Here is a 12662-nt window from a genome sequence, read left to right as displayed (position 1 = left end):
TCTGGAGTTTATACCAGCTGACCAATCGGTGCTACCAGTCTTCGCGGCGGCCAATCACAAGGCTAATATGTCGTCCGGGGGCGTCATCAGTCTTCACCAATCAGATTGAATATAGAGTTTAAATTGCGAGCGCGGGCGGTCCTAAGAGTATCTTTGGGGCGGGTCCAACAAGTGAGGACGCGTGCTTGAATTTGAATTCAAGCTAGAGCTAACATCTTGTCAAGCTTATTAGCTGTCTGCCACAGTTAAACAAACGCAGGGAGCAGGATTGATACCCGGTACTTTTTTTTTTACTTTTTTTGTGTTTTTTTTTGTTAAACAGATTCCGACTTTGTATGTGCGTAGTAATCAGCTTGCATCGCCGCAACGTTTAAACCGCTGCTCGGGTGTTGTATCCACAGGCATCGCTGTTTGAGGAGAGATCCGTGTACTTGCAATGAAAGCGGGCGGTGAGTAACTTTAGTCTAATTTCCCTTCTTTTTAACCACCAAAAAAAAAAAATAATAATAAAAAAAATGGGATTGTCTTCATGCGAAGCACGCGTTTGTGAATTTGCATTGAATCGCTGCGGTTGCACAGAGTTAGCGAGGCTAACTAGCAACTAGTTAACGCCAACGTTAACTGGTTTAGCCTCCTGGACGGTACTAAGTCAATTTGACAATATTTATAAAGCTAAAACGTGTCACCTCCCCCCTCGGTATTGTAAGCGCATTTGGCAATTAAAAAGCTAAAATGTAATGTTAATCGTCATGAAACTTAGTCGTAACTGGACGTTGCGTTTATTGAACCACGGGAGGGAAATTTGGGCGCTCACTTGGTTTGACTGCTGTCATTCAGATACTCGGTTCACCATCGTCAGATAACTGTTAGTGCCCACAGCAATTTACGATATGATCGTGTATGCTTATTGAAATACTGTTGGGAAAAAAAAAAAATCATCCTTGCCCTCGTTTAAACATTTTTAAACTACCACCCTTACGTTCACCTTAAGAGTGCCCGGCGCTCTGCTCTACTAACCTAACTGCCCACCGGCCTGCTTTTAAATGAGGTGCAAATATTTGTTGGGCCTTAGTTTGCCAGCTTTACACCGAGATGTAAAATGCTTTTCAGTGATTTTTGTGTGTTTATATATGTCTCCCTGTCTGCTGCCTCTTGCATTGAATATGAAAGAGATACTAAAGAATACAAAACTGTCTGTTTGAAAATATATGGATTATGTAATGTTTATGTCCTTTTGTTTTTTTCTTTCTTCCCCCAGTTATCCACTGCCGTTGTTCAAAATGCTACGAGGTTCCAGCACGGAAGCGGGTTCGTAAGCGATCGGTGGACCTATCCTTGCTATCCCTTCCTGAGGAGATCCTTCTCTATGTGCTCCAGTGTCTCTCTGCAGAGGACCTCCTGTCTATCCGAGCAGTGAGTTAACATACCGTAACACTACTACGCAACCCTCTGACATGTATGTGACGTGTCATCCCACATTTGTTCTAGCTGAGCATCCCTGTTTTGATGGGTCACATGATCTGTTTTGTTGAGGGATTGCTTAGTTTAACATGTGTTACAGGTTCACTCCCAGCTGCGGGACATTGTTGACAACCACTCCAGTGTATGGGCCAGAGTCCGTTTCAGGGACACGTGGCCATCCCCCAAAACCTTATGGCTATTTGAAAGGTACAGTTACTTCTGTCCAATAAGAAGTATAAATTGTTTTTTGTCCATATGAGTTTTTACTCAATATTTCTCTCTTACTTCAGAGCTGCTGAGAAAGGGAATTTTGAAGCTGCTGTGAAGCTTGGGATTGCTTATTTGTACAATGAAGGCCGTAAGTAACACTCCTTCTCCTCTGATGTTGGGTTCAGTGTCCGCACAGTAAACATCTGTCTTAATACACAGTGATGGTTGAATGCAAGTCTAATTAATGTCGGCAAAATGAAATCATCTTGATGAATGATATAAGTGATAACATCTCTTCACTTGTGCTTTCTCTCTCACCTCCAGCATTGTTGAGCGATGAGGGGCGAGCAGATGTATGTGGTCGAAAGGCCTCCCACTTCTTCAGCCTGGCGGAGAGCCTGCGCTCTCCCACAGTGGATCCCTTCATCTGGGTGTTCATCCGTCCTCCTTGGTCGCCCACTGGCAGCTGCTGCAAGGCCGTGGTGTTCGATCGCCTCAAGGCCGAATGTGATAACAACATAGTAGGTTTTGCTTCTTCCAGTTCAGAGGGAAAACGAATGTACTTCTGCTATGACTATTCTTGTAAAATTAGGCTGCATTCATCTCAAACTTGAAATGATGATACTTGATTTGTAATTGGTATGGTAAAGTTTAAGGTAAGTGGCAACGACAAAATGGGCAGATCGTTACATTCAAGATGTTTTATTTTGCTTTGCAACGGCACGTTTTCATTTTTGGTTTCGAGGCCAGCTTGGAAACCCTGTCCTTGTTTTCTCCTTAGATAAAACTCGAACCAAAGCTGTGCTTATTTTACGACTCAGTCGACGGATATAAACACTGCTGTGAATTCAATTCACATTCACGATGCATTGCACTTAAAGCCACATGTACAAATGTTTAGCTCTCTATATGTCGACTGCTTTTAAACAGTATATCACATGTTCATAAATGATTTTTTTCTTACCTCTGCAGGAGAAGAGGGGGCCCTTGTTGCACTGTTTGGCCAGAGTTTTGCAGCTGTTCGACGTGAGTATAAAAGTGAGGCTGAATCTGACTGACTGGGTGTGTGGTTAGCCCAGTTTCTTTTAGCCTTTAATTGACGTATAAATCTGTGTGCTGCTGCCTTGGGGGGATGGAACAATAGTTGTTTTATCTGCTTCATGTATCAGCTGTTGTCTTATTTACAGTCCCGGTGTGCTTTTTTTAATTTTTTTTTTTTTTTATCAGTATGACAAAAATTTGAATCATAACAGTCAATGTTTTGCCTACTGTTGCCTTTGGCTCCTTTCTCAGTAGTGTAGGCACAGAATGTTTTTTTTTTTTTTTCCTGTCAAGCAAGATCCATCATTTAACATCTGTTACCTTTTTTAGGAGGATGAACGACGGTCGGATGCCATAGCTATGCTGGAGGAGTCGTCGCTGGCTGGCTGTCTACAGAGCTCATACTTGTTGTGGGAGCACAGCCATAAAGCATCTGTGAGTGCTTCTCTCATTTGTTATTTCTCTCTTGGAAACATGACCTTAGTGATTAAGACTGCTGAGCTTTTTCTTATTTACAAGTTCAATCATAGACACTTTTGTTGATACTATCGGAAGTATGCAACTAAATCAATAAATGTTTAAATTGAATGCAGAAAAGGCTTTTGCCTCTATAGCAAGTGACAAATGAGGCCAAACATGAGATTCTGTGTGTTTTGTATTTCAGATGGCAGATCCAGGGAGGTACCTGCAGTGCATACGAACCCTCAGGGACTATGCTGGCAAAGGATGCTGGGAGGCACAGGTGTGTGATTGAGGACAAATTATATGATTTAATGTTGTCTTTTTTTTTTTTGACCTATGATGAATTTACTCGTCAGTCTGCAGCTTCCCTGTCTCTCTGATGAAAAGCTGTCAAAAGACAAAAGACTTCACAGTTCTTTTTTATTGTATTATTACACGAGGGAACAGTCATGTTTTGTTTCATTTCCCACTCCTCTTTTTGTCTACATTTGGAAGTTGTTTTTATTGATGTGCTATCAGGCAGTGTCAAGAGGGCTTGACAGACATTGTTTTTTTTGGGGTTTTTTTCAATCCCCTCCACTGAATCAAAAAAAAAATGTGTCATCCTAATCATGAGCTCTGTGATTACAGCGCTAAACCAGTGCAGCACTTGTTGTGTTTTAGTGTAGCCACAGTTCAACACGCTGTCAAGCCTTTGTCAAACATTTACCTTTTTTTGTCTTTGCCAGTTGGCCCTGGCCAAAGTGTGCAGCAGTGGAAATCCACTGGGTTTGGAGTTAAAGGCCTGCTCTGACTTGGTGGCCCAGCTGTTCAGTTCCTCTAATACAGCGTCACAACACTGCGCTCAGGGCATCCTGAGACGAGGCATTAAAGACACCATGAGGTACACTGGAACAGAAACTCCGTCATGATATTCCTGCCATAATAGAGTCTAGTGGTGGTAATATCCATCCAGACAATGAAGTGTTCCTGTTAGTCATTGTTATGACTCACTGTTTTGATCATCTTATCTTTTCTTTAATGACATTACTAAAGAGGAGATGAAACAGAACGACGTCACCAGTCAAAAGTTTCTCTGAGAAGGGTGGTAAAACCCTGAAAGATGGCAAAGACCACATGGTCTTCAGGCAGACTTCGAGAAGTGATTTAAAATATAATCTTAGTTATTCAATGCGATTTTATTTATGCACATGATTCTGTATTTTGACTTGTTTATTTATCCTGTCTCTCAAGGTACATCCTGGTGGACTGGCTTGTGGAGGTGACCACCATGAAGGACTTTTCCAGCCTGACGCTGCATGTGACAGTGGGTTGTGTGGACCGTTACTTGGCCCTGCGCTCTGTGCCCAAGGCTCGCCTGCAGCTGTTAGGGATCGCCTGCATGGTAGTTTGTACACGGTGAGGGGTCACACATGCCAGGGTCCTCCTTGGTCTCTGAATTGTTCAAAGGCAAATTGGTAGTAGCTGAGAATCTCTTTCTGTGCTTTTATGACAATGTTTGTTTTCTTTCTTTTCAGCTATATTAGTAAAGAAATCCTGACCATACGTGAAGCTGTTTGGCTCACAGACAACACCTACAAATACGAGGACCTGGTTCGAATGATGGGAGAGGTTGTCTCTGTGCTGGTGGGAAAGATCAGGGTGAGTACAAAAACTATCCACAAGTAATGCAGACTAGTTCCAGTGAACGATTTTATGACCTAGTGTAAAACATGATTTTCTGCACTCCCCTGCAGAGCCCCACACTGCTGGACTACGGGGAGGTGCTGCTCTATCTGCTCCCTCTGGAGAGGCGAACCACTCACCTGTTCAGCTACATCTGTGAGCTGTCGCTGCTGTACTCTGCTCTCGCTGCGCCACCACCGGCCAAACTAGCCTGTGCTGCACTGCTGCTTTCACGGGCACTGCATCACTATGGTAAGAACACTCATTGCTACACACGCATACAACATATTCATCATTTTACTCTTTCAACACAACGATGCAATGCAAATACACTTTTCAAACAGATTTTTGAATTTACAGCTTTAGTTAAGTGTAAAGTTTATGTTCACCTTGACTTATGTCTGCGTTCCCCCGCCCTGCAGCTCCCCTCTGGCCCACCCTGTTAGCTGACTACACAGGCTTTTCCAAGCAAGACCTTGTTCCTCTTTCCGTGCTGCTCTATGTCAAGTGGTAAGTTTGGATCGGTAGCCAAACAATTCAATTCCATCATACCCCCTCCTTTTGCACAATCACGCAGTCTATCATGTTACATTCAGATAGATTGCACTCTGACCTTTTTTTTTTTTTTTTTTTTTCTTTTCTTTCTCTACAAGTTGTCTTCACATTATTCGCCGTGATGAGTTCATCTCAAATATCAATTAAATGTTATCATGACTATGTATTTATTTCTATAGTATGTAGTTTCTGTTCCACCCAGCAGAAAATAATGTTTAATTTCTCAACAATGCAACAAAAATTGTGTACTGAAACTGTTGGGCTCTTTGACAGCAGTGATTACTAACATGTCAGAAGTCTGTGAATGTAATCATATTATTCAATGTATTCATGTTGCAGCTGAGGTCATCATGTCCTGGTTGAGCGTGAGCCTGGTTACAAGTGTTTGGGCATCATGGACACTCAGTCTGGGTGATATGGCCCTGACAAATATTGTATTATTAATTTCAACAACATACATATGAAACAAAATAATTGTTATAGTTTTTATATATCTCAGCATAGACATGGTGGTTTGCCGTCAAATATTCAGTACAACCAATCTCCCTCTACACTACTGAAGTTACGTGAATAAGTTGGAAAACTGCCATTATAACTATACCATACTATATTTTTTACTATATTATAAATTATATCAATTTTATCATGAACAATGCGAACGGACACTGTGTCCATGGGCGCAATAATGACACCAGCTTTGTTAGTTAACCTAAAATACCCACTGTGAATACAACAAATCCCTACAGGCTTGTTTTTAAAAGTGCTGATCATTCGTTTGATTTATTCAGCCATTAATTTACCGCACAACAGATTTTCAAAACCCACTTTCTGGAAACACAAATGTGTTTTTCCAAGAAGCTAAAGAAAGTGGCCTTTAAAAATGTTCTAGTCTGTTTTCTGGTTTGTTTCTGTGTCACGGCTCATACATGACTACTATCTCACTGCCCTTTCTTCCATGAAAACAGATAACGAGAATTGATTGGTGATGCGTCTGGCTGTTTTTCAGCATGTCCATATAGCCACATTGATTAGATATGAGATTGTTTATGACATCTGGTGACCAAGAAATTGGATGGCCATTAGGGTTTTAATGCAAAGTATAGGGAGCTCATGAAGACAATAGGAGGTTGTGTATGTGTGTGAGTGTGAGTCATCAGTGAATCACGCACTTAGTCACAGAAACGTGCCTCAGGGTGTGTCACTTTGATAGGTGAGCATCGTATCGACAAACTGTAATTCTCAAATGGACAAGTAACAAGATTTGTCCCCAAGAGTTGATTATAGTGATGCACCAAGCAAAGTGGATCAAACTCAGTAGTTTTCTTTTCTTTTCTTTGTTTCCCCTTCACTCTCTGTCTGCCTTCAGTTTCAGCAAAGATGTTCCTAAAGATTACAGGCATGTGTCTCTTACTGGCGTGAAGCAGCGGTTTGAAGATGAGGCCTACCAGCACATCGGCAAAGAAAAGGTACTTGGCTTTATTTATTTTTCTTAACTGAATAGAAAAGGTTAAGAGTCACTGTATTGTTTTGCAGCAGCACTTTCATTGGTTTTCAAATTCTAACTGATGTTTGATATTTTTTTTCATGGCCTCAACAAGGTGATGGATTTTAAAGAGCTCTGTCAGATCCTGGAGATTCCTGAGGTGGTGCCTCAGATGGAGCCTCCGAGTCCTACTGGTCAACCTCCAGACATCCACACCTTCCTGGCCTCTCCGTCAAGCACCAGCAAGAGGTAAACCAGTTACCAACACAAAGGTTACAACGTATTAGAGCTGGATGATATTAAAGGAGCAGTGTGTAGGATTTAGTGGCATCTAGTGGTGAGGTAACAGATGGCAACCAACTGAACACACCTCACCACACCCTCCCTTCCAACATTATCTAAGATAATCTACGTTAGTCGTGAACAGATTGTCTCCTCTGGGCTACTGTAGAAACATGGCAGAACCCTTTTTGTGTGTGTGTGTGTGTGTCCCGAAGTAGATAGATGTGGGCTCTTTCTTGGTTTCCAGTAATTTTACAAGAATAGACATAAAGAAGTCATAATTATGAATATTATATTTAATTTCTGCCAAGAGATACCCGGGCTCTACCCAGCCTGGTTTCCCCCAGCAGTACTCTCCTCCGCAGTCCTCTTTTCCAGGGCTTTCTTTAGGGCAGCTTTTATACAGTTGGCAAACAGTTGACAGTCACCCCCATTCCCTTTGTATCTGCTTTCGTATGGTAATACAGAGTTGGTTGCAGGTCACAAGATAAGGACACCGGGGAGTCATCAATTAGATGCGGAAAGAATCACTTGCAAATAAGACAGAAAACAAAGGAAACGTTTCGGAGCCTGCTTGACAAGAGACTTTCCGGAGCCACAGTGCAAACAAGAGGAAGGGACAAATCCTTTTTTCCCATTAGTATACCCTTCTGGAAACTGGGGGGGGAAGGGAGGGGGAGTGAGAAATGAGATGTTGTATTTTGTTTTTCTGTAAATTGCCATTTGCAGTGCCATTTGACCGTCACTGTCCACATGCTGACTGTCGGTTGACATCAACCATAACCTCTGCATAATGATAGCGACCTCATGCTACAGATGACACAAAGCCTGACAAAAATCATGAATAATTGGACAAGCCAATAGAGATGTTCACTGCTCGTTGTACCCTGCACAAGCAGTCAAATGATTTCAGATAATTGTATTGACTGCAGCTGTAGCAGACCAGAAAAAGACACTAAAATATGTGACATGAATAAAACCAAAATTCCAGATAAAAACATCTGCTGTCACATATTTTAAATCCTGTTAGATACTACAGCTCCCAGATTTGAATCATTTTACATAGAATAAACTGAACCAAGTTTTTAGGGTGCCTCTGTGATGGGACTTGAAAAATATACAAAGAATTCAGTTGTTAGAAACAACTCGCTGACAGAAAATACGACCTTCGCCCCCGCCTCTTTTTCTTGCTCACTTAGCAGTTCTTGTGGCTGAGTCTCCTGTGTGCCGTGACAAACGGACTTGTTGATCTGTCTTTTTCAGAAGGTGTTTGTTTGTGCCATCTGCGAGAAGTGCCTGTGACTCATTGTAACCTTCTGCTTGTCCACTTTTCTCTCAAGGAGACGTGATGACGACATGCAGGCCCACAGGGGCAGCTTTGTGGCCACACCCACTGCAGAGCTGTCCAATCAGGAAGAGACGCTGCTGGGCGACATCCTGGACTGGAGTCTGGACACTTCCTGTTCTGGATATGAGGGGGACCAGGAGGAAGAGAGTGAGGGAGAGAAAGATGAGGATTGTGAGTATGAGGAAGAGGTGGGAAAGGGAGCCGGGTACTTTCATTCCAGTGTTATTACGAGCAGCCTCAGATCTGTTTCTTTTTGATTGTAGTCCTTTATATGTGGAGGATAATAATGTACACTGTGAGTCCAATTGGACGTTATGTGACTATAGATAAAATAAAATTAAAAAAATTTCCCCTCGGGGATTAATAAAGTAAATACTTACCTACCTACCTAGATGACTCTGCAGTTTCCTTGTCCACCATGTTAAATTAGCATATAAATGATGGTGTGTTTTTGGCTGTGGATCTAAATGTTGTTCAAACTGATTTACTGGTTTTGACCATTTTTCCTTTCAATAGCTTCTATGATATCGATCAAACTGCACCCGCTGACTGAGGAAGACAAAAGACTGGAGCACTGCCGAGCTCTGTCCAGCGATGAAGACAGCTTTTGTGGAGCAGAAATAGAGGTGAGCGAGGATTACCAAGGCCAAGAACCCCTGTCCTTCTCCGCAGACCTTCATAGTTCAGGATACTCCTCTGTCCAGAGTGTTAATACCTCATCTACATCCTCCTCCTCCTCCTCCCTCATGCCTTGCACATTTAAGACCTTCACCACACCCCTGGGTGCAGCTTCTGCCAATGCTCAGCCAGGCTTCCGCCTTTTAGTGCCCATGCAGAGGCCCCGGGGCACCTCCAGGCAACAAGTTAAGAGGAAGAACGTGGCGGCTCATAGTACAGGTGAGGTGGAAAGAGAAGAAGAGGATTTGGAAGGGGAAGAGTATGCAGGGTTTCTAAGCCTGTAGACAGTTGTTATTTGAACGGCCACAGGCTGTTCACAGACCACCTGCTCAGTTATTAACCTACAGCACTTTTTGTTTGTTCTCGATGTTCCTCAACCTTCTCAGTCTGCACTGGTTCATCAACTGCCACAAGATCAAGAGACTTTGAGCTTAAAGACATATAAGGGAAAACACGTGTGTGAATATGAATTGCGTTACATTTCATTTACATGTTTACAGGCATGGAGCAGTAAAAATACCTCCCATAAACCGAGACTCCTAGTCAGCTCTGAAACCACTGGAACCCGACTTGACGTTCCTCAGGACCCTGATACAATGGTTACAATTACAGCCTCCTACAACAACCTATCTCAGTTCATGTTCAATAGTGGTAAAAGAAATTAAACCTCACAGACTTGTTTCAGGGTAAAAAAGTGTTCATTGTGAAGATCATATAGAAAAACAGCTGTCATATTTTTGTTATTGTTCTGGTTATCATAGTCTCTGATATGCACTGTTTGTACAATAATCTGTACAAGTATTTGGTGAATTTCAACAATGAAGTGACCTCTGTCATCCAGTTGATGAAACTGTCCGCCTAAAAGATCTGATGGTTTGAATTCTTCTTGTTCAGTTTTGTTCTTCTTTCTACACGTTTGCCAAAGGTATTGTGGTGGTGTCATTTAGTCTTTTCAGCAGGATCTACCTGAAAAATAAGCAGAGCTGTGAAATGAGTCATGAAGAAGTCGGTATGTTCTATCGTTTTGTAACTGCATTAATTGTGCTGGTGAAGCATCCAGTACAACATGAAACGTGCTGATAAGTTTTACCCGCTTACCTTCCATCTGAATTAGGTCTAACACAGTTATCACGGACTGAGTGTGATTCAATGAAAATCATTTCCATGCTTGAACAATCAGTTCTAAAGTATTTTTTTAATTCATTTGCATCTCCTCCTTAGACTTAAAAGGAAGTTCAGACTATTTTACTTGATGGGGTTTTCAAAGTACTGTATGCCTCATTCAGGACACAGTGTAAATGCTTAAATGATTTTGAGAAACTGTAAATACACTCTAAACTGGTTATCTCCTGTGTTTTTAAATGTACATAGTGTTATATGTATGGATGGAAAAAAAGACAAAGAACATGCCACTACTACTTGAAATCGTATGCGCTTCATTCCAAAAAGGCAGTTTACTTTGTGAAACTTTTTTTTTTATATATATATATAGTGCAGTGTTTTCTTCATAGACTTGTGTGAATGTAATTTTTTTTTTTTTTTTTTTTTTTACTGATTTTAAATAAAACAAGCCATCATGCTTTGTTTTCAACTCCCACTTTTTCTTTTTTCATTGTTTAATATCTATTCAATTATATTTTCTGACTAACTCCTGAAAGTTACTATAGACGACATCTGAAACTAAAAAAAAGAAATGTGAGTGCTGCAGGAATAGAGGACGTTTGAAGTTATAGACCACTGAGGCAAAACTGTTTTTAGTGTCGCCCTTGTTCTTTTTTTTCTACAGTGACCTCAAGTGAGTCTGGGATAATACCAATCACTAAGCCACCCTCTTCTGATTATCCTTTTGATCCTGTTTTTAACATCTGCAGTGATGTTGCCTCTTCACAAATCAGGACACTTGCTATGATAGTTGTGTTGTGCCGTTTATAATTTAGTAATTTGTCCTCTAAGAAGTAGTTGAATTGTTTTTAAAGCACTAGAAAAATCTAAAAATTGAATCCTGACAGCCGCCAGTTGTTTAAAGGTGGCTGTAAGTACTGCAAAGCATTAAAAGTAGTGCTTCATCTACTTCCACACTATTGCCATGTGCAAACTGAAAGGGACCTGGACAAACCCGGAAATAACTAAAACCTGCCAAGAAATCTGCCTGTAAATGGGCATGTTTTTCAGCAAAGCTCACAGATTTCCCTTAAAAAAAAAGAAAAAGAAAAGACATGTCCTTCAGTGTCCTTAATGATGGCTATCGAAAAGTTCTTGCTATTAAAGTAATACCACCAATTTTAATTGTAGAGTTCAATTTACTTGTCAAAAATAAGTGGCTAAAATGGAACAAAGTCCTTTAGATCTGGATGAATTGTTCTGAAATAACTTTGATGATGTCATTGTCTTAGAGTAGTTTTTTTTAGACCATATCCAATGATTGGATGGCAATGATTTGTAGGGGAACCTCAAATCACCCAACCTTCAATCTAACATACAACAAATGTCCACTTAGAATTGGTGGTCAAAGTTCAAAAGTCCCTGTGACTTCACAAAACACCAGTGTGGCCATAACTCAAGAATTTGTGTGCTAATTATGAAAAGAAATTCACACAGATGTCAAATTATAATAAGACCTTTCATATCCAAAAAGTTTAACTTGATTGTGACATCTTAATGTTATGCAAAAACACTTTTCTGGCCATTATTCAACACCATAACTCTTGAGCAGAAGGGGAGATTGTGACCGTATTTCACATTTGGGTGGATACAAATTTTTGAATAATAATCTTGGGTGTCCACCTTGAAAATGTGGTGATGGTATAGAGCTTTAATGCTGTCCGGCTTAAGATGTGTGTCCGGAATTTAATGAGATGTGTTATACAAAGGGTAGTTACATGAACATGACATAGCCTAATTAAAGGACACAATTAAGCTGCATTAAGGGAAATAGGATCCGGCAATTTTGGAGATTGATAAATGGGCTAATTTCATGATATCTCTGCTGCATTGGTTTTGAACATTATTTTTCTTCTTCCTTTTCTTCTTCTTCTTTTTATTGTTCTTCCTCTTCATCTTCTCTATATATATATTTTTTTATTTTGCTTTGGAAATCCCTCTGCTCTACGAAAGTGAACCAAAATAGGCTACTAATTTTAAAAAAGATAAAATAAAAATGGAACATAAAAAAAAGGAAGCAGTGGGGCAGTAACTTTTGAGCTAGTGGCATATTGAACATGGGATGTTCGTGTTATCGCATCCAAACTTAATCTGTTATTTCAATCTAGAAAAATTCTCGTGAGGGAAAAATAATTGACTACAAAGCACCATGTAGGAGGACAAAACTACTACTTTTAGAACAATGATATAATTTAATTTATTTATGCCAAAAACGCATAAAATGAGCCACAGCACATTTAACACAGCTGTTTCTTGCTTTAAGAATATACCGAGGCTATGCAGCTGCGCCTACGGAGCCCAGCTGCTGGGATCATG

General features: G+C 40.7%; 1 protein-coding gene across 2 annotated transcripts; it reads left to right on the top strand.

Moving 5' to 3' along the window:
* Window positions 1-281: 281 nt before the first annotated feature.
* Window positions 282-10776, top strand: ccnf (cyclin F). Of its 2 annotated transcripts, XM_069148521.1 has the most exons (18): window positions 282-449; window positions 1259-1413; window positions 1562-1668; window positions 1752-1819; window positions 1996-2192; window positions 2644-2697; window positions 3043-3147; window positions 3377-3454; window positions 3903-4057; window positions 4408-4572; window positions 4692-4815; window positions 4911-5091; window positions 5262-5349; window positions 6761-6860; window positions 6993-7126; window positions 8500-8678; window positions 9024-9133; window positions 9272-10776. In XM_069148521.1, the coding sequence occupies exons 1-18, from the start codon at window positions 437-439 to the stop codon at window positions 9467-9469; spliced, it is 2211 nt and encodes a 736-aa protein (XP_069004622.1). In that variant the 5' UTR covers window positions 282-436; the 3' UTR covers window positions 9470-10776. The 2 variants fall into 2 exon arrangements, with proteins under 2 accessions (XP_069004622.1, XP_069004621.1); XM_069148520.1 differs by having other exon boundaries at window positions 9024-10776.
* Window positions 10777-12662: the final 1886 nt, after the last annotated feature.

The sequence above is a fragment of the Embiotoca jacksoni genome, unplaced genomic scaffold (assembly GCF_022577435.1).
Source record: "Embiotoca jacksoni isolate LCO1_2020_lvr unplaced genomic scaffold, fEmbJac1.0.p SCAF_15, whole genome shotgun sequence".
Taxonomy (NCBI): Eukaryota; Metazoa; Chordata; class Actinopteri; family Embiotocidae; genus Embiotoca; species Embiotoca jacksoni.
Note: the sequence above shows the minus strand (reverse complement) of the source record. Positions and strands in the feature narration are given on the sequence as shown.